Source organism: Saccopteryx leptura, chromosome 1 (genome assembly GCF_036850995.1).
Source record: "Saccopteryx leptura isolate mSacLep1 chromosome 1, mSacLep1_pri_phased_curated, whole genome shotgun sequence".
In the NCBI taxonomy this organism is placed as follows: Eukaryota; Metazoa; Chordata; class Mammalia; order Chiroptera; family Emballonuridae; genus Saccopteryx; species Saccopteryx leptura.
This window is the reverse complement of record NC_089503.1, coordinates 303,450,548-303,472,451: the sequence shown is the minus strand read 5'-3', so window position 1 is coordinate 303,472,451 and position 21,904 is coordinate 303,450,548. Positions and strand designations below refer to the sequence as shown.

Genomic DNA, 21,904 nt, shown 5'->3' with positions numbered 1-21,904 from the left:
ATGAGGAAATGAGGAGTAAGAAAGGTTCACATTTCAACCGTGAAGGCAGATGCCAATGTCGAACTGAGGGGGTTGAGCTAGAAAATGATTGCCCACATTTTTTCCAAGCAAAACCTGAGGATTAGAACGCACCCCTATCAATGACAGTGCCTCAGAACCTCAGTAATATAAGAAAGGACGCGGCTGGGGAAGCCAGCTAACCGCTATCCTGGGAGATCAAACGGGAAGGGATACTGGAATCTCTGGAGAAAGCAGTACATGTTGCTTTACAAAAAAAAAGGCAAGCACCCAAATCACTGTGATTTATCTACTATAAAAAATCACTGAATAAGAGCCCTGACCCAGTGGCTCAGTGGATAAAGCATCATTCTGGCGCACCCAGGTCACAGGTTCAATCCAGTCAGGACACATATGAGAAGCAACCAATAAATGGAACAGCAAGTTGATGCTTCTCTCTCTCCTTCCCCACTCTCTTTCTCCCTTCTTTTATGTGAAAGTTTTTTTTAAAAAAAATTACTGAATAGGAACTCCATGATCCTCTGGCTTCCAAAGTCTATGACTGACTTTAGTTCTATCGCTTATACTGATTCCTTACATTTATGTTGATTATAGTTCTGGGGTGTGACAGGTGGCCTAGATCATCAAGATAATAATGGTACTAGCTAATAAGTAATCTCTATTAAAGTAGTGGTCTGGTGAGTTTAGAACCATGAGCAGAGGTGTAGCCTTAACTTCTTAAAAGCTCCTGTATCTTGAAAGAGAATAGCTATAAAATGTCCTTTTTTACACACTGGCCCATTCATATTGGATCATTTAAATAAAAAAGGCAAAGAAATAGGCAAAATAAAAGATAAGAGACAGTAGCTTTTTCCATACTTTTAATTACCATTATTGCACCAATACAGCATACGCTTTATATACATGTATCTTAAACTTCAATATCAACTTTTCAGCAATTCAAATAGATAATATATTATCATCTTGAGAATACAAAGAACACAACGCGGAGGAAGATTGAGAAAATAGGTTCCCAATTGTTAGTCACCAGTGAGTCTATAGACTTTCCTTTTAGTGTTTTCAATGGAATTTTAAAATGCCTTGCCTTGCTCTGTAAGAACAGAGCTGCCTGGAAGCAGAGGCAATGAAAAATGGACCCAGAGTTAAAAGGAGTCAAGGACATTCAGGAGAGAGAATATATTTTGAAACTAAATAGTGTTCAGCCAGAATGTGCACATCCAAATAGATAGATACTAAGGGAAGAAATGATATCTCATTTCATCCTCAAAACTGCCCATTAACAAACAAAATAGGTAGTGCCCAACCATGTAGGAAAGGGAGCTCTGTTCACAGCACTGTGAAAGGAATGGTGCGGCAGCGAGAACGAAAGTGGTGGGAGAGCACCGGCCTCTGACATATCCGGGCGATGGGTATCAAGGCCGTCACGTGGGTCAAGTGTATAGTGGTTCAAGTGGTGACTCTCCAGCTTCCTTCATAAATGATACATGTAATAGCAGCCTTTCTACTGAAGAGCTAGATGGATTGAAAACTGTTGATGGGAAAGGGCCAGATACACAGGCAGCAAGGCAAGGCGGGTACTGAACATGAGTTAAGTGCTGTCAACCCCTTTGCTTTACAAATCAGGTTAAAAACTCTCACCCCTCAACTTTAGGTCAAAATAATCACAGGCAAATACAAAGTAATGCTGTGCTTCAAATGCAGCAAATAGATGGGGCTGCAAGAAAGTAGAGCAGGTCGTTTTTACGCTGCTGATGAGACGCTACAGAAATTTAACTCTTGTTTCTATCAATTAGCCTACGGCAAAACTGGTTCTGTGTAAGTGGTTTAGCTTAAAGTCGCAGAACCTATCCACGACATTGAGAACGTACTGTAAACACTTTTCTAGAATATAACTTGGAAAACACAGCTCCTTGAACCTCCTTCATTCAAGAGACACTCACTGATCAAACATGTTGCACTATTCAACAAAAGAATAGTGAAGGTGCCACCAACACGACCCTCTTACCATAGGAAGAGACATGTAAACACATGAGAGGGCGATGGAGCTGCACCCCGCACTGGACATTCGCTGAAGAGGATCAGCCTGAAGGAGGACACAGAGCAGAGACCCGAGGGACAGGTCTGTTGTCATTCCTATTCCTGTCAAAAAGTCTGTATTTGTAAACACTGAGGTCAGTCTGTCCGTTTTCAGTCTTGGGTTAGTGGAAAAGGAAGTTTCAAGGCTCTTGTCTCCCCTGGAATTGCTAAACAGGGCTTCACAAAGGGTCATGAGATGATTCTGAAATACGTTAAAGAATTTAAAAGGTGGAGAAAAATTTTGCAGATGTTAGACGTCATTTACTCCTCACAGAGACCCTGGCCTTGGAGCCCTGCATAGTCAGCCACAAGTATGATAAGACTTTCTATTCCCCTGCTTTGATAGTGAAGAGATAAGAGAGACTTTCTGGGCTGTACAGCAAATAACAACAAAGGGGAGTGACATAACCCAGCTTGAACACAACGGAGAAGCCAAGAAAATGATTGTCCAGTAATTTTGGTTCTGGGGAGAGAAGGGATTCCTAACTTCCCTCACAAATTGGTGCCCTCAAGGTCATTTTTATTCTTCAAGTCTGTCCTTAATGTCCTGCCAATGCCCTTCAGAACTGGACCCAGTTGGATGGCTGTGGTGCCTGGTTTGGAACAGAGCTGCAAGACAAACAGAGAGTCAAAGGTGTATTAGGATACCAATTCCTTTCTGTACTTAATAGTGTCACAGAAATGACTGCATGAAATTTCTGAAACCATACTTCACAGGAATACTACTTACCAAGTCCTGAAATATCCTACTCAAACTTCATCCTACGGTTTTCTAATCCCACCATCCCCAGCACACCTATATTGCCTTACTTAGAATTCCCACCAAAGACTCTGGATGACCAACAAGTGCCCTGTTTTCCCAGAACCAAGATTTCCTCTAACTGCACACACTATCTATACCCTGACTAAGAATGTTGGTTTCACTATGCTCATACCTGGAAGCAGTGCTAAAGTCTCCCCACAAGTCATTGCTTGCAGAAACTGGAGCTGGTGCTGGTGTAGTGACAGGAGCAGGAGAATCTAAGTCTAAGAGGATATCTGAGTACAAGGTAAGAGAAGAAAAAAGGAGAAACATAATAAACATCACAGAAATGAAAACTTATGTTCATACAGTCTATATGCAGTAGCTTTATTTGTAATAACCAAAAACTGCAAACAACCCATATATCTTTAGATGGGTGACGGTTAAACTCACTGTGGTACATCCACGCCATGGAGTATTACTCTGCAATAAATAGGAAGAAACTATTGATACACACAACTTGGACGAATCTCAAAGGAATTATACTGAGTGAGAAAAGCCAACCCAAAAGGTTATATGTGATTCAATCTATGTAATATACCTGAAATGACAAATTCAGAGATAAAGAACAGATTAGTGATTGCCAAGGGTTAGAGACTAAGGGAGGGACGAGGATAAGGAGAGGAAGGTAAGAGACTGGGAGGGAACTCTGGTTGGAAAGAATGACACAAGGAGTCCATGTAGCAAGAGAACAGTTCTGTATGCTGACCATGGTGGTGGGTCCAAAAACCTACACACAATAAAACTGCTCAGAATTAAATCACACTCACACACAAATGAGAACACACAGAACTGGAAATATCACAGGGTGATCAGTAGATGGTAGCAATGTCAATTTCCTAGTTAATATTAGACTCCAGTTTTGCAAAATGTTACCATTAAGGGACTTCTTTGTATTATGTTTACAACTGCATCTGAATCTATTATTATCTCAAAGTAAAACATTTATTTTAAAACAAATAAAAAAAAATTTGAGATATTATCGATAGCCTTCTGGTGACACTTATAACTTACAGATTGTAATATCTGGTTCTCTAGGCTTATGAAAGTTCCCTTCTGAGTTCTAATGTTCTCATTCTTTAACTCTGAATAGTACGAACGTTCTTGCACGTCCTCGTGCCTCCTGACCATCCATTTTTAAAAATATAAGGCAACATTAAAAAAAGCAAATGTATGTTCTTCTTGTTTCCATCAATTGGTTATCAAACAAACATGATTTTAAGTTTATAAAACTGAAATTGGAACTAATTTCATTTTTTGAAAAAAACTCACTCCCAGGGGTCAGTGAGCATGAAAAAAACTCACTACTCAAGGGTTAATGTAAATTACTATATCTATTCTTTTTCCCATTAGATAGAAAGGAAAAACAAAAACGCATTCGTAAAAAAAAAGCAAAAAATAAACAAGAAAAAGAAAAAAAAATGCGTTCACAAACCCAGATGTCTCATTTCCTCCCAAACGCCCTCCTGAAGAAATGGAAAGGATTAAGAAATACCATCCACGGCCCTGACCAGCTAGATCAGTTGGTTTGAGCAGTTGTTTTCAACAGCCAGTCCACGGACCAGTGCAGTCTGCCAGAAATTTCGTGCTGGTCTACAAAGGAATTAACCACCGTGGAAAACCACTGGGTTAAAGCATCGTCAAGATATGCCAAGGTTGTGGATTCGATCCCCAGTCAGGGCACATACAGAATCAACCATGAATGCATAAATAAGTGGAACAAGTCACCAACTCTCTCTCTTCTTCCCTCTCTCAAAATATCAATTTTTAAAAATTTACTGAATAGCTACCATGTTCCAAGTACCGTGCTAAGTGCAGCCCATGGTTTAACCTTCACAATCCTGGAGTAGTTTTACCTCCCCATTTTGCAGACAAGGATCCTGAAACTCAAAGAACTTGAGTAATGTTACGAAGTACCTTCAGGTACAAAGTAGAAGAGCCATGACTGAAAACTTGGGCCATCTGACTCTCTACTACTCTCTTCAGGCCTACTAGCATCTAACCAAGGTACTACGAAGGAAATAGTCTTTTTAATATTCACCCATTTTTTGGGTATAGAAGGAAAATATCTCAACATGATAAAGGCCATATATGATAAACCATCAGCTAACATCATATTAAATGGCACTAAACTGAAGGCTTTCCCCCTTAAATCAGGAACAAGACAGGGTTGTCCACTCTCTCCACTCTTATTCAATGTGGTACTAGAGGTTCTAGCCAGAGCAATCAGACAAGACAAAGAAATAAAAGGCATCCATATCGGAAAAGAAGAAGTAAAGGTATCACTTTTTGCAGATGATATGATCCTATACATCGAAAACCCCAAAGAATCCACAAAAAGACTACTAGAAACAATAAGCCAATACAGTAAGGTCGCAGGATACAAAATTAACATACAGAAGTCAATAGCTTTTCTATATGCCAACAATGAAACAATTGAGAACGAACTCAAAAGAATAATCCCCTTCACGATTGCAACAACAAAAAAAAATACTTAGGAATAAACATAACAAAGAATGTAAAGGACTTATATAATGAAAACTATAAACCATTGTTAAGGGAAATCGAAAAAGATTTAATGAGATGGAAGAATATACCTTGTTCTTGGCTAGGAAGAATAAATATAATCAAGATGGCTATATTACCCAAAGCAATATACAAATTTAATGCAATTCCCATCAAACTTCCAATGACGTTTTTTAAAGAAATAGAGCAAAAAATCATCAGATTTATATGGAACTATAAAAAACCCCGAATAGCCAAAGCAATCCTAAAGAAAAAGAATGAAGCTGGGGGCATTACAATCCCTGACTTCAAACTATATCATAGGGCCACGACAATCAAAACAGCATGGTATTGGCAGAAAAATAGACACTCAGACCAATGGAACAGAATAGAAAGTCCAGAAATAAAACCACATATATATAGTCAAATAATTTTTGATAAAGGGGCCAACAACACACAATGGAGAAGAGAAAGCCTCTTCAATAAATGGTGCTGGGAAAACTGGAAAGCCACATGCAAAAGAATGAAACTGGACTACAGTCTCTCCCCCTGTACAAAAATTAACTCAAAATGGATCAAAGATCTAAACATAAGACCTGAAACAATTAAGTACATAGAAGAAGACATAGGTACTCAACTCATGGACCTGGGTTTTAAAGAGCATTTTATGAATTTGACTCCACAGGCCAGAGAAGTGAAGGCAAAAATTAATGAATGGGACTACATCAGACTAAGAAGTTTTTGCTCAGCAAGAGAAACTGATAACAAAATAAACAGAAAGCCAACTAAATGGGAAATGATATTTTCAAACAACAGCTCAGATAAGGGCCTAATATCCAAAATATACAAAGAACTCTTAAAACTCAACAACAAACAAACAATCCAATAAAAAAATGGGAAGAGGACATGAACAGACACTTCTCCCAGGAAGAAATACAAATGGCCAACAGATATATGAAAAGATGCTCATCTTCTTTAGCTATTAGAGAAATGCAAATCAAAACAGCAATGAGATACCACCTCACACCTGTTCAATTAGCTATTATTAGCAAGACAGGTAATAGCAAATGTTGGAGAGGCTGTGGAGAAAAAGGAACCCTCATACACTGTTGGTGGGAATGTAAAGTAGTACAACCATTATGGAAGAAAGTATGGTGGTTCCTCAAAAAACTGAAAATAGAACTACCTTATGACCCAGCAATCCCTCTACTGGGTATATATCCCAAAAACTCAGAAACATTGATACGTAAAGACACATGCAGCCCCATGTTTATTGCAGCATTGTTCACAGTGGCCAGGACATGGAAACAACCAAAAATCCCATCAATAGATGACTGGATAAAGAAGATGTGGCACATATACACTATGGAATACTACTCAGCCATAAGAAATGATGACATCGGAACATTTACAGCAAAATGGTGGGATCTTGATAACATGATATGAAGCGAAATAAGTAAATCAGAAAAAACCGGGAACTGCATTATTCCATACATAGGTGGGACATAAAAGTGAAACTAAGAGACATTGATAAGAGTGTGGTGGTTGGGGGGGGGGGGGGGCGGGAATGGGAGAGGGAAAGGGGGTGGGGAGGGGCACAAAGAAAACAAGATAGAAGGTGACAGAGGACAATCTGACTTTGGGTGGTGGGTATGCAACATAATTGAATAACAAGATAACCTGGACTTGTTATCTTTGAATATATGTATCCTGATTTATTGATATCACCCCATTAAAAAAATAAAATTATTAATAAAAAAAAAAAAAATATTCACCCATTTTCTTCAAAGAACCTCCCAGATAGCATGACTCTCAGTTCACTAAAAAATCTTTCATCCCTTGTTATCAGCTGCCTGAATCACCTTGTCAGTAACAAGTATCATTTAATAAAAGAAACATCAACACCCTCCTTGGCAAACCTAATGTATGATTTCTGACAGTTAAAAGTACTAGAGATTTACCTGCATCACTACCTCCATGGTTAGATTTTGGAATGGGTGGCGGAGTGACATGATTGCTGATGGCCACTGAGGACGGTGGGGGGATAGTGACTTTGCCTCCAGGTGGAGGTGGGAGTAAGCTTAGACCCCCAGTCCCTGTAATCTTGGGCTTAGAAGTACCTCCTTTCTTAGTTGTAATGTTCTATGAAAGAAAAAAGAGGGAAAGTGAAAGACAAAAAAGAGGTCACAGGCTTATGGAAATGTAGGAAGGGACAGGAAAAAAATTATACTCACCCCAATGCTCAACTTGATGGTCTGTCCTTCCTTGAAGCCCAGATCCAACTTGGGACGAGTGTCCATTTCCTGAGATTCTTTGGAAATCTCAGATTCCTGCTTTACCCACCTTCAGCAAAAGAGAAAGTTATCTTAATTTGGGATTCCCAGAAAGCAGAGTTTGACACACAGATTTGAATATAGCTAATTTATGTAAAACAGGATTCCAGCTCAATGTCACTGAGGAATCAAACAAAATGCATATTAAACTTGTCCTTCTACAGGAGGGCACTTAGCCACCAGTTCCCATCCCACGGGGTTGAGTTGCACCAGAGCAGGGTTTTAACGCCTCAGTTCTTCCAGGGCGCATCCCTGTGCCGAGTGGCTTTCCACAGGTTCAGAGTCCTGAGGCAGAAAAGCAGAGCTCTGCCTGCCCGTGAAGTAGGAAGCTCGAAGCACGCATGGTGCTTCCCACTACACCAAAGTCAGGTGTAGAAGAAATGGTGCAATCGGCACAAAACATGTCAGTTACACGAAGCAACAAACTGACAGTTAACCCCCCAAATACCAAATATCTACACGCAGCCCTGCTGTTACTGTATGCCTGCCGCAGCCACCAAAAGCAATGGCAAACTCCCCAGAGGCATAAACAAAAAGCATCATCTCAAACCATTGTACAAGGGATCAAAAATGTGTTCTGGGCTACAAGGAAAGGATAAAATTGGTACAAAGATAATGTACAAAAATTAACTGAGTGGGAAAATTTATATTCATAATAAACTAATTTACCAAATAAAGAACACAGGAAGTAAAAGAAATAGCATCCATTCAACTGAGAAGCAACATTCCTAGAACCAGTTAACCTGGTAACTAAGGATAAGCTTCACTCACTTGAAGTGATCTTGCAAGGAGACATTAAAGTCGAAGGCATCACCCCGATCTGTGAAGCCAATGCCGATGAAAGCACTGCGCCCTGGGAAAAAGACAGAAAGCCTCAGAGTAGGAGTGTCCCCAGGCAGTCTACCGAAGGAAGATAGAACAGTTACCCTACCTGAAGTCTGGGAGTGTAAGTCATTTTCTCACAGGCCAAGGGTCCACAAACTACATACAGCCCATGGGCCAAAGGCTGCCAGACTTGTTTTTGTAAATACCGTTTTCTTGGAACACAGCCCTATCAATCTGTTCCCATACTACCTAGGGCTCTTCCCCACTATAACCACAGGACAGCGCAGCTGCAACAGAAACACCTGGCCCACAAAACCTGAAATGTTTACTATCTCTTTACAAAAACATCTGCCAACCTCTGATACTGACTATGAAGAAAAGATCATGGTTGCCTCAGAGATACGTGATTTAAGACAGTCCTTCCAAAAACCACTACAAACAACAAATAAGCAATATGTGGAAATACTTTTGTTAGATATACACTTTGATTTATTTTCATCTACCTACTAATGATCATATCTGGAACTTGAGTTAGTATCTATTACAAATAAAATGTTAACCCTCCTTTAGCGACTACAGTTAACTCTGGAGAAAAGGGAAGAAAAATTTAGTTAACTGAGTGAGATAAATGCAATCAGGATACACTTTCACTGAAGTGCATGAACTATTTTCCTAATCTCATCCCATTCCAAATTTCAGACCCCTTACCAGTACCATCCTGGATCCGGATTACAAAGTAGCGGCTGGAATCTGTCACTGTCTCCACAGCAATCCCAGGATACTGTTCTACTGGAGCCTGAGCAAAGAGTTCCCCTGACAGGTAAGAAAAAGACTTCTTTGAGAAAAAGAAGCAAAAATCTAAAACTCTATTTAAAAGTACAATATATCCATTTCAGTCCCCAACTTGAAGGTACTTACAAAAGGACACCAAAACAATAATATATTTAATATGTTAGAGGGCCATCAGCACAGGTTACCTGAAACTTTATCCTCGAGTTTGATATAAGCAATCTTCCCTTTTGAAGTGATTCGAAGTCGACCAGTCCAATCAGGCTGGTCTAATTTCCAGTCAGATGCCCTAGGATAGGAAAATGGGGAGCCTCAGGCCTCAGGTCCACATCTTTAACATACTAACAACCTATGCAGAATCACCTCCCATATTTCTATTTCCCTGTCCTGGATTACTTATTCTTTATTCCTATTAAATAACAAACAAAAATAACTCCTGATCCCCTCTCTATAAATACCTCATGTGACATTACACACAGTTTAAAACAAACAGAAACAATATTACTACTGGAGGATTCTGGGATCCAATAATATTACCTTGCACTGAATTCAACCAATATTTACAGGCACTGTTCTAGGTGTTTTGGATACAAGAACAAACAAAACAAAGGCCCTTGCCCTCATGAGGCTTACATTCTAATAAAAAATAGACAATAAAAAAGAAACATAATATACAAGTAAAATATATTATGGAATGTGGTGATAAGTACTAAGGTGATAAGTACTAAGGTAAAAAGAAAACACAGGGGCAGAAAAAGGGGGGGTTGGGAGGGCAGTGGAGAGTAAACAGGTTGCAGCAATCAAGAGGTAATCAGGATTCCAAGATGGCAGCAGAGTAGGCAGACACACAGACTGCCAACTCCCGGATTACAAATTAAGAACAATCATCGTGGAAAACCAACTTTGGACTAAAAGAACAGGACTGGAAAACTAAGGAGCACAGAAGAAACCACACCGAATCTGACAGGGAGTGTAGGGACACAGTCAAGGCTCCCCCGCTCCCAAGAGCAAGGGGAGACTGAGGGTCCAGAGGGTTTCTCACTGTGAGGAGAGATACCCTGAGAGGTGGGGGTTCTCAGTCCCAGGACCAGAGCCCCAGCCTAGAGACCCAGAGACTGGAGGAGACAGCCTGACAACATTGAGTGAGGAGAAAAGCACTTCTGTCTGTGGGAAGCGGTTGGCAAAAGAAGTTGCATCCTTAAAGGGCCAGTGCAGAAAATATTGCAAACAGCCACTTGCCTGGGGCTCCGGGGGTGAGGAGGGCTGAGAGGACTGGTCTTGCATGAGGAGAGTGGGGAGATCAAGGCACGATGACACAAACTTTGATGGGGAGAAGAATACCTGAGCTGAGTCATTTTCCAGTGCCCAGGCGGCCATAGCTGGTCGCTCCCTCCCTCCAGCACAAGCCTAGCATAGAGTCAGTTGATCCACCTCCAAAAAACTCTCCAGCTCCAATCAGCACGAAAGATTGTTCGAAAAGGAGGAAGTAAAGGGGAGGGGCAGTGACTCAGGTTTCCGAGGATACGTGAGCTACACCTACCCCTTCTGATAGGGAGAACCCACCACCTGGGGAGAGTCACAGGGCATACCTCACCTTCTGGTTCTCAGAGGTCACACCCACCACATTCCTGGATAGTTTCAGCTGGGGCCAAAGAACAAGATATGCCCACTTCCTCCCCACACTCCCAAACACAGAAGCTCCCTGCTGGGCTCAGCAAACAAGCAGCAGGGAAATTAAGACTTAAGTGGCTCTACTAGTTAAGGAGAATTAAAATCCATGCCATCAGCAGAGGGTGAGGGATAAAGACCTGGAGGAGAAAATGCATTCCATAAGCCAATCTCAGACCAACAACTCTAACAAGCTTGCAAACCGCACACAGAAAAAAAGGGAAGACAGAGGAATGTAATCCACATGAATCAACAAGAGAAATCTCCAGAAAAAGAACTGAGTAAGATGGAAGTAACCAAATTATCGGATGCAGAGTTTAAAATGATTGTTAGGATGCTTTAGGATCTCAGAGCTACTATGGATGGACTTAATGAGCACCTAAATAAAGAAATTGCAAGCATAAAAAAGGATACTGAAATCATAAAAAAGAATCAATCAGAAATGACAATTACAATATCAGAAATGAAGACGACACTAGAAGGAATCAACAGCAAGCTGGATGAAGCAGAGAATCGAATCAGTGAATTAAAGGACAAGATAAATAAAAACACAGAAACAGAGCAGCAAAAAGATAAGAGGCTCAAAAAGTCTAAGGAAACTATAAGAGAACTCTGTGACAATATGAAGAAAAATAACATCCGCATCATAGGGGTTCCTGAAGGAGAAGAGAAAGAACAAATGATAAAGAATCTGTTTCAAGAAATCAGCTGAAAACATTCCTAAATTGCTGAAGAAAAAAGTCACACAAGTTCAAGAAGCACAGAGAGTCCCAGTAAAGAGAAACCCAATGAGGCATACATCAATATACATCATAATTAAAATACCAAAGTTAAGAGATAAAGAAAAATATACTAAAAGCAGCAAGAGAAAAGAAGTCAATTACCTATACAGGTAATATATATATGTCATAAAGATGACATCCGACTTTTCAGCAGAAACACTTGAAGCCAGAAGGGAATGGCAAGAAATATTCAAAGTAATGCAAAACAAGAGCCTACAACCAAGACTTCTCTATCCCCAGCAAGGCTATTGTTTAAAATTAAAGGAGAAAAAAAAAGCTTCCCAGACCAAAAAAAAAAAAAAAAACAAAACCCTCAAGGAATTCATTACAACCAAATCATTACCGCAGTAAATGTTAAGGAGCTTGCTGTAAAAAGAGCAAAGGAAAAAAGAAATCAAGAAAAAGAGGATTATAGTTTTAAAGAATAAAATGTCAATAAACAACTACATATCAATAATAACCTTAAATGTAAATGGATTAAATGCTCCAGTCAAAATACATAGGGTAGCTGCATGGATAAGAAAACAGGGCTTGTACATATGCTGTCTACAAGAGATCCACCTCAAAACAAAAGATACACATAGACCGAGAGTAAAGGGATGGAAAGAAATATTTCACACAAATGGAAAGAAAAAAAAGCTGAGGTAGCAATACTAATATTTGACAAAATAAACTTTAAAACAAAGAGATAAGTCACTACATAATGATAAAAGGAACATTACAACAGGAAGATATAACTATTATAAATATATATGTGCTTAATATAGGAGCACCTAAATTTCTAAAACAGATTTTGATGGACAAAGAGGGCAAGATCAACAGCAATACTATAATAGTAGCGGATTTTAATACCCCACTAACATCAATGGATAGAACCTTCAGACAGAAAATTAACAAAGAAACAGCGGCCTTAAATGACACACTAGATCAACTGGATTTAATAGATATCTTCAGAACCTTTCAACTCAAAGCAGCAGAATATATATTCTTTTCAAGTGCTCACGGTACATTCTGATGGATAGACCACATGTTAGGACACAAAACAAGTCTTAACAAATTTAAGAAGACTGAAATCATATCAAGCACTTTCTCTGATCACAACGGCATGAAACTAGAAATCAACTACAATAGAAAAACTGAAAAACATTCAAACACTTGGAGACTAAATAGCATACTATTAAATAATGAATGGGTTAAAAATGAGATCAAGGAAGAAATCAAAAACATTCTTGAAACAAATAAAAATGAACATACAACAACTCAAAATTTATGGGACACAGCAAAAGCAGTCCTGAGAGGGAAGTTCATAGCATTACAGGCATACCTTAAGAAGAAAAAGCTCAAATTAACAACTCAATCCTGCACCTAAAAGAACAAGAAAAAGAACAGCAAGTAAAGCCCAGAGGAAGTATAAGGAAGGAAACAATCAAGATCAGAGCAGAAATAAATGACATAGAGGCAAAAAAAAAAAACAAAAAAAAACATAAGATCAATGAAACCAAGAGCTGGTTCTTTGCAAAGGTAAATGAAATTGATGAATCTTTAACCAGACTCACCAAGAAAAACAGAGAGAGTGCTCAAATAAATAAAATTAGAAATGAGAGTGGAGAAGTAACAACTGACACAGCAGAAAATCAATGGATTTAAGAAAATACTATGAAGAACTGTATGCTCAAAAATGGGACAACCTAGATGAAATGGATAAATTCCTGGAAAAATAAAATCATTCAAAAATCATCTGGAAGAATCAGAAAACCTCAACAGACCGATTACACCTAAAGAGATTGAAACAGTTATCAAAAAACTCCCAACAAACAAAAGTCCTGGGCCTGATGGCTTCACAGGCGAATTTTACCAAATATTCAAAGAAGAACAAACTCCTATCCTTCTCAAGCTATTTCAAAAAATTCAAAAGGAGGGAAAACTTTCAAACTCCTTTTATGAGGAGAACATAATCCTTATTCCAAAACCAAGAAAAGACACTACAAAGAAAGAAAATTATAGGGCAATATCCCTGATGAACTTAGATGCTAAAATTCTCAACCAAATATTAGCAAATTGGATCCAGCAATACATAAAAATAATCATACATTATGATCAAGTGGTATTTATTATGGGGAGGCAAGGCTGGTACAATATTTGCAAATCAATCAACGTGATTCATCACATAAACAAAAGGATAAAAACTACATGATAATATCCATAGATGCAGAAAAAGCATTTGATAAAATCCAGCACCCATTTATGATCAAAACTCTCAGCAAAATGGGAGTACAGGGAACATACTTCAACATGATAAAGGCCATCTATGACAAACCCACAGCCAACATCATACTCAATGGGCAAAAATTAAAAACAATCCCTTTAAGAACAGGAACAAGGCAGGGGTGTCCCCTTTCACCACTCTTATTCAACATAGTTCTGGAAGTCCTAGCCTCAGCAATCAGACAAGAAGAAGAAATAAAAAGCATCCAAATTGGAAAAGAAGAAGTAAAACTTTCATTATTTCCTGATGACTTGGTACTATACATAGAAAACCCTAAAGCCTCAGTCAAAAAACTACTGGAACTGATAAATAAATTCAGCACGGTGGCAGGATATAAGATCAATATTCAGAAATCAGTGGCATTTTTATACATCAACAATGAACTGTCAGAAAGAGATATTAAGGAAACAATCCCTTTCACTACTACAACCAAAAAAATAAAGTACCTAGGAGTAAATTTAACCAAGGGGTTAAAGACCTGTACTCAGGAAATTATAAGACATTGATAAAAGAAATCAAGGAAGATACAAACAAGTGGAAGCACATACCATGTTCATGCATAGGAAGAATAAACATCATTAAAATGTTTATACTACCCAAAGCAATATATAAATCCAATGCAATTCCTATTAAAATACCAATGTCATACTTCAAAGATATAGAATACTCCAAAAATTTATACAGAACCAAAAAAGAATAGCCTCAGCAATCTTGAAAAAGAAGAATAAAGTGGGTGGTATCACACTTCCTGATATCAAGTTATACTACAAGGCCATTGTACTCAAAACAGCTTGGTACTGGCATAAGAACAGGCATATAGATCAATGGAACAGAATTGAGAACCCAGAAATAAACCCACACCTTTATGTCAATTGATATTTGACAAAGGAGGTAAGAGCATACAGTGGAGTAAAGACAGTCTCTTTAACAAATGGTGCTGGGAACACTGGACAAACACATGCAAGAAATTGAAACTAGACCACCAACTTACACCATTCACAAAAATAAACTCAAAACGGATAAAAGACTTTAATGTAAGTCACAAAGCCATGATCACCTTGGAAGAAAACATAGGCAGTAAGCTCTCTGACATCTCTCACAGCTATATATTTGCTGATTTATCTCTACAGGCAAGAGAAATAAAGGACAGGATGAACAAATGGGACTATATCAAACTAAAAAGCTTTTGCACAGCAAAAGACAACATGAACAAAATAAAAAGACAACCCACACAATGGGAGAACATATTCGCCAGTACATTTGATAAGGGGTTAATAACCAAAATCTACAAAGAACTTGTAAAACTTAACACCAGGAAAGTAAACAATCCAATCAAAAATTGGGCTAAAGAAATGAATAGACACTTATCCAAAGAGGACATACAGATGGCCAATGGGCATATGAAAAAATATTCAACATCACTAATCAGTAGAGAAATGCAAATTAAAACCATAATGAGATACCAACTCACACCAGTCAAAATGGCACTCACTAACAAAACAACACATAATAAGTGCTGGTGAGGATATGGAGAAAAGGGAACCCTCCTGCACTGCTGGTGGGAATGCCGACTGGTGCAGCCACTGTGGAAAACAATATGGAGATACATTAAAAAATTAAAAATCGAACTGCCTTTTGACCCAGCTCTCCCACTTCTAGGAATATATCCTAAGAATAACAAATCACTTATTCAAAAGAAGAAATGCACCCCGATGTTTACTGCAGCATTGTTTACAATAGCCAAGATCTGGAAACAGCCCAAGTGTCCATCAGTAGACGAGTGGATTAAAAAGCTGTAGTCTACCCCTGGCCTGTTGGCTCAGTGGTAGAGCGTCGGCCTGGCGTGCAGGAGTCCCGGGTTCGATTCCTAGCCAGGGCACACAGGAGAAGCGCCCAGCTGCTTTTCCACCCCTCTCCCTCTCTCTCTCCTTCCTCTCTCTCTTCCCCTCCCGCAGCCGAGGCTCCATTGGAGCAAAGTTGGCCTGGGCGCTGAGGATGGATGGCTCCATGGCCTCTGCCTCAGGCGCTACAATGGCTCTGGTCGCAGCAGGGCAGCCCCCAGATGGGCAGAGCATCGCCCCCTGGTGGGCGTGCCAGATGGATCCTGGTCGGGCGCATGCAGGAGTCTGTCTGACTGCCTCCCCGTTTCCAACTTTAGAAAAATTTAAAAAAATAAAATAAAACAAAATAAGCTGTGGTACATATATACAATGGAATACTACACGGCTGTGAAAAAGAAGGAAATCTTACCCTTTGCAACAACATGGATGAACCTGGAGTCTATTATGCTAAGCGAAATAAGTCAGGCAGAGAAAGAAAAATATCATATGACCTCACTCATATGAGGAATCCAATGAACAATGTGAACTGAGGAACGGAAGAGAGGCAGAGAAGGGGTCAGAGTCAAGAGGGAAAGCGGGAAGAGGGAAAGGGGATGAGAGGAGGGGATCGAAGAAAGGAAAGACATTAGTGAAAGTATATACACATAACAGAGAGATAGAGGGCAGGATAGTAAATCATGGAGGGAAGGGGGAAAGGCAGTGGGGGGGAGGGGCAAAAGGGGTAAAGGAGACAAGGAGGGAGATATATTCGGGGGTACACTTGTAACTATGTAAACACAACAAATTAAAATCAATTAAAAAATTAAAAAAGAGGTAGTCAGAATAGGCCTCTTTAACCAGCTGAAATGTGAGCGAAAATCTGAAGGGAGTCAAGAGTTACTCAGGTAGGTAATGGGGAAAAGCACTCCAGTCACAGAGAGGAGCTGGTCCAAAGGTGCTAAAACAGGAACCTGCCTGGAATGTTTGCCCTCAAGCCAGGTGGCCACTGTAGTGAGAATAAAGTGAGAGGAGGTGGGAGAGCTAAGAGGGGGCCTGCTCACACAGGGCCTTACAGGCCATTGGAAGAACTTTGGCTTTCACTTCGAGTCAAAGAGGAGTCCGTACAGATTCTAAGCAGAGGTATGACACGATCTCCCTTTTATTTTAAAAGAATTACTTTGTCTGCTGTGTACAGAAGCAGGTATGAGTGCTGAAGAAGCGGGACTAGTCAGGAGACTATTGCAGTAATATAGAGAGCCATGACAGTGACCAGGAAGAAAGTGTTGCAGAAGTGGCTAGATTCTGGATAAGGTCTACCAGAAAGTTCTGTCCGTTTCTATCACAAGTTTCGACACGTAAGTACATGTTTATTTGGCACGTGTGCCTCTCTATTTTTATCACTTAATGTATACATACTGACGTAGCAAATTAACTAAAACAAAGTTGATTCACGTTAGTCTTATGTGTGAAGCGATAGTGTACCCATGGCTACTGATAAAGTTCATTTACGCCACTGTAATTTTTACGAATTTCAACAAGGAAGAAATGCTACAGAAGCATGTCTGTCGCATCCACCATATTCCCCGGACTTAGCACCCTCCGACTATCACTTGTTTTTGTCCTTACAAAATTTTTTGAAGGTCAAAAAATTCAAAAATGAAGAAGATATCAAGCACTGGTTCAACTTTTCGCATCAAAAGATAAAACATTTTTCAAAAACGGGATATACAAATTTCCCTCACGCTGGCAAGAAATCATTAATAATAATGGCAATTATATTATTTAATAAAGTTTATTGACAGTAAGAAAAAATTGTATTTTGTTTTATTCCCAAAACAGACAGAACTTTCCGGTAGACCTTATATTTAACAGATGGAAGAATCAGAGAAAAGTCAAGGACGACTCCAAGGCATTTAGCCTCAACAAAGAAGTTGCCACAACTAAGAGGAGGAAGAGCATGTCTGGGAAGAATGATCAGGAGTTCTGGATATGCTGAATTTGAGGTGTCTGGTAGATTTTCAAGAGAAGATACAAATAGTTGAATATATGAGTCTAGAATTCAGGAAAGACATGTAGGCTAAAGATACAAATATTCATGAAATACTAAAAAAAAAACTGAATACTTATCTGTTATAAATAAATTTGAATGAAATCTATGCAATTTAAATATGATCAATTTTACAAAATATTGCATTTGTGATTCTGTTTTGACAGGAGTGTAGACAAGGAAGACTAAAGTAAAAGTTATTAATAACTCATCCCTTTGGGACCTGAGGACTAATACTTTTAGGATAGAAAGGTAACAGCAGGGTATATCTGAATAAAAATGAATTTAACAACAGAATAAGCAAAAGGTGGAAAGGACAGTGAAAATTAAAATTAGCACAGGACTCTCAAGATAAATCCTTGTCATGCCCTTTTCTCCTGATGCCCTCAAGTACTTGAACCTGATCCAGATTAGAGCACTCTGTAGGTCCCATCTATTAAATTTTTCAAATTGAATTGTTACTTATTCTACCATACTACAAAGAGCTAGACATAGTGAAAATAGCTATTCAAAGTATTAGGAGTCAGCCCAGCCCACTAGATGTGGTTCCTTGTCTTATTTATCGTGTGTATCTGGAGGTTAGTATTTAACAAATTCTTAGAAAGTGAATAGATTTTCCTGGGACCAGTTTCCCGCAGCCTTCGGCCTTCATTCTTTTCCAGGACCTCACCTGAAGAATTCTTGGTTTTGCTGGTCTTCTGACAATACTCTACACACTGACCTCCCCAATTTTCATTTACCTTAGCAATAAATCTTTACAGCAGCCACATGAAATAGGCACAAAAACCCTATCATGTCTCTTTCTCTTTCTACAGGAAGGCAAGGACAACAATACAGTAACTAATAATGCTTAAGTTCAAAGTCTAGCATTCTTTTTCATTACATTAAAACACACAATAGAATTTAATATTAATTTAGCTGGGGAGAAAGGTAAGAATGAGTTAAAAATATTTTAAAGTTTGGGAAACCATTTTTTAATTATGTATAAAGTTTCTCATCAACCTAAATTTTCCTTCCATTTGTCTGGTCAGTGAGAGTCTGGGAAGCGACAGCTTATAGGAGGTGAGGCAGTCTTTTATCCTCTCTGATACTATTAGTCACTAAAAGAAAGGTTTTCTCTGGCTTCCTAAAAAGCCCAGTTTTTCCTTTTACGGTAGCCTAGAGAATAAATCATGCTCAGAAAGTAAAAAGGCTTCTGGTACACAACAAAAAAATTATGTAGATAAGAAAAGTACTATTTATCGAGCATTTATTATGTGTCAGTCATTATGCCCATTCTTGTGAAAATTAAGTGAGAGGATGTTGCAAGGTATAATAATTAGTATCATATCCACTTTTATAGATGAGGAAACAAAAGCTCAAAAGAGTTAAGTGACTTGTCAAAGATAACCCAGCAAATAAATGAGAATCACAATTGAAATTTAGTTTGCTCCACTCACTCGCTATACTAAGAGTAAAAGAGAAAAATTCAAAAACTGCTTTGATAACTCCATGCAGTTAATTGACATAAGGATAAAGGCTGTGGACAAACTAGGAAATAAAGGTAGGGAATGCAGATGAGTGAAAGTCGGCCTTTTAAAAAGCTTGAAGTACAAGGAAAACAATAGAACCCCACTTCAATGTTTATTATATCCTTTAGGAAATCTTCACACCTAAAGCTGAAAGGCTTGAGCTGTTTTCCTTATGTAACACTTTAATCAATGCTAATTTATGTAATTAAGTATAATTACTAATTTCTTCTTCCAGTCAACATTTACAGAGTGCCCACTATGTGCCAGACACTGTGCTAGGCTTGGGAATGTAAAGTTAAAAAAGTCCTCAAATTGCTCATAATCTAATCTGGAGCTACAGGAGACCAAACAATCAATTACAAGACAGAAGGAAAAGCATTGTGATAGGGACTTGCATAGGTGGTATGGAAGCACAGAGAGCATACCGAAACCAGAATAGCATGGTTCAGAGAGCTTCCCAAAGAAGGTGATGTCTCAGATTAGTCACATACATAGTACTACCATCAAAAATGCATGTACATTCCTATTCACGTCCAATTTGGGGTTTGACTGAACGCTTGAAATTAGGATTGCCTCTTTGCCAAAAGGTACAACCCACAGTGTTCATTCAATACATAGGTCAACAAGCACAAAGATACTGATTCATGAAAAATGAACCTCTGCTACAAAAGCAAAATAATAGACATAGGGAGAGGATAAGTTTTCAGCCAAGGTAAAAATAAACGCCAAGAGGAAAATCATGATAATGATATGGGTCAGAGAGAAGAATAAAAACAGTATTGCATATTTATATACTGCAATATATAAATAAAGAATTTACTGTTTCCTAAATTCTTTCACATTATATGATCTCATTTAACCCTCCAAAAACGTCTGTGAGGTCCATAACTACAGCAGGTTTTATTATCATTAACTTTATTTTTTCTATTTTCCAGCTGAGAAAACTGAGGCTTGGAGAAGAGCTTAGTCCAAAATCATATAGCTGTTCATAGTAATACTTTTAAAATATGTAACCCATTGAGTTACACGTTAATTCTTTCCACTACTGACTTCATAACTTCCTACAGCATCCTCAGACCCTCCATCACTGAATAGTAAGGTGGTTAGTTAGCCCCCTAGAGAGAAAATGCTGTATTAACTCTTAAGGGAAAAGTTATAGGAGAGGTTAAGAGGAGAGGGAGGGGAAAAGATAGAAAATATTGGGTAAGCATCAAGAAAATATGTTGAAAATAAACAAAACAGTCAACCATTGGAAAACCTATGATCATAACCTTTGCCCACTGGCAAAAGATCTGAAAAGAAAACCAGTTGGTGGATGACATTTGGTGGAAAGACTGATAACAGCACAAAAGATAAACTGAATCATCCAGAGAGTATCAAGAACACAAACGATTATTCACACATGTGCACGGAGTACTGGAAATGGAGGGTGGGGGGGGGGGGGACGAAGGTGACAAACTGAAGGGCGCAGGGAAGAGCGAACCAAAGGTGACAGGCGCTGAAGCTGACAGAACTGGATGTGCATGATGGGGAGCAGATGGGTAACCCACAAGGGTCTGGGAAAAGAGAGATAGGAAGATGCAAGATGGCAATAATTTTTTTTTAAAGCAGCGGAAACAAGGATGATGGCAGTCAACAGAGGGGGAAGAGCAGGAAGAGCGGTAAGAGCCCAGGTGGGGAAACTAGCAAGGTGACAACCCACAGGTTGTCACGTACCCAATAGGGTACAGGTGTGCTGTAGTGCCTCGGAGTTCGTACCTGTAGCCGCGGTTGGAGGCCCGGGGCGGAATCCGGTAGACGCTGACATCAGGCTTAACACACAGGACGGACTCATACTCCAATTCCGCCGCCATCTTGGCTCTGCTCTCCGAGCCACTGGGGGCGGGGCGTAGAAACAGGGGCGGTCTGGGGGCGGGCAGGTTTTCTGTACGCGACAACTTCCGCTTACGCTAATTCCGCTCACTAGGTTCCCGAGGTTCACTTCCGGTGGCGCGGGTTGGGAAACCATATTGAAACCTGGAAACGGTGTGGCTGCGCGGCTCACCATCTTAGGTATTGGCAAAGATGCCATCCTAGTGTGTGAGTCAGGGTTAGGAAATCTCCATCCCCTACAGTTAATTAGAGGGAGGAAACGCCATCTTACTCCCGGCAGGTGCCGCGATGCCCTGGAGGGATGAGGACCATCTTGAAATGTGGCGAATTTTTTTCTTCTAAGAGTCACATCTTCACCGTAGATTCCTGGCCGAAATCCGCCCGTAAATAATCCCCAACTGGGTATTTACGGGAAGTGTATGATCTAGTCCTGAACATGGTGGATTTTAACCCTCCACAATCTAAGCATTAGAAATGCCCACCTGATTACTCAATATAGCACCGTTTTGTTTTGGTTTTTTTCACGTGTTTTCCACAACAGCACCTGTTGAAATACTATAGTATTCCACACTTTCAGTTGTTTATTCGGT

The 21,904-nt window shown here is 39.4% G+C and overlaps 1 protein-coding gene and 1 long non-coding RNA gene across 2 annotated transcripts in view; one reads left to right on the top strand and one right to left on the bottom strand.

Annotated features, from left to right (window-relative positions):
• Positions 1–864: 864 nt before the first annotated feature.
• Positions 865–21,313, bottom strand: NECAP1 (NECAP endocytosis associated 1). The gene is made up of 8 exons (XM_066357756.1): positions 21,201–21,313; positions 9,537–9,637; positions 9,268–9,372; positions 8,506–8,587; positions 7,636–7,744; positions 7,363–7,543; positions 3,030–3,132; positions 865–2,703 (listed from the first exon to the last, which is right to left on the bottom strand). Exons 1-8 carry the CDS (start codon positions 21,293–21,295, stop codon positions 2,655–2,657), a joined length of 825 nt encoding a protein of 274 aa, XP_066213853.1. The 5' UTR covers positions 21,296–21,313; the 3' UTR covers positions 865–2,654.
• LOC136386266 (uncharacterized) overlaps positions 20,968–21,904 on the top strand; it is a 13,694-nt gene continuing 12,757 nt past the window's right edge. Inside the window, exon 1 of the long non-coding RNA XR_010747910.1 lies at positions 20,968–21,103. This is a non-coding gene — a long non-coding RNA (uncharacterized lncRNA). The remainder of the gene's footprint in view (positions 21,104–21,904) is intronic.

Bases quoted from the DNA above. Each gene is read 5' to 3' on its own strand.
- NECAP1 (XM_066357756.1), bottom strand. From the start codon at position 21,295: ATGGCGGCGGAATTGGAGTATGAGTCCGTCCTGTGTGTTAAGCCTGAT. The intron at 9,638-21,200 runs GTACGAACTCCG...TTCCTATCCTAG, and splicing joins GCCTCCAACCGCGGCTACAG to GGCATCTGACTGGAAATTAG. The intron at 7,745-8,505 runs GTGAGTGAAGCT...CTTTTGCTGAAG, and splicing joins TCCTTGCAAGATCACTTCAA to GTGGGTAAAGCAGGAATCTG.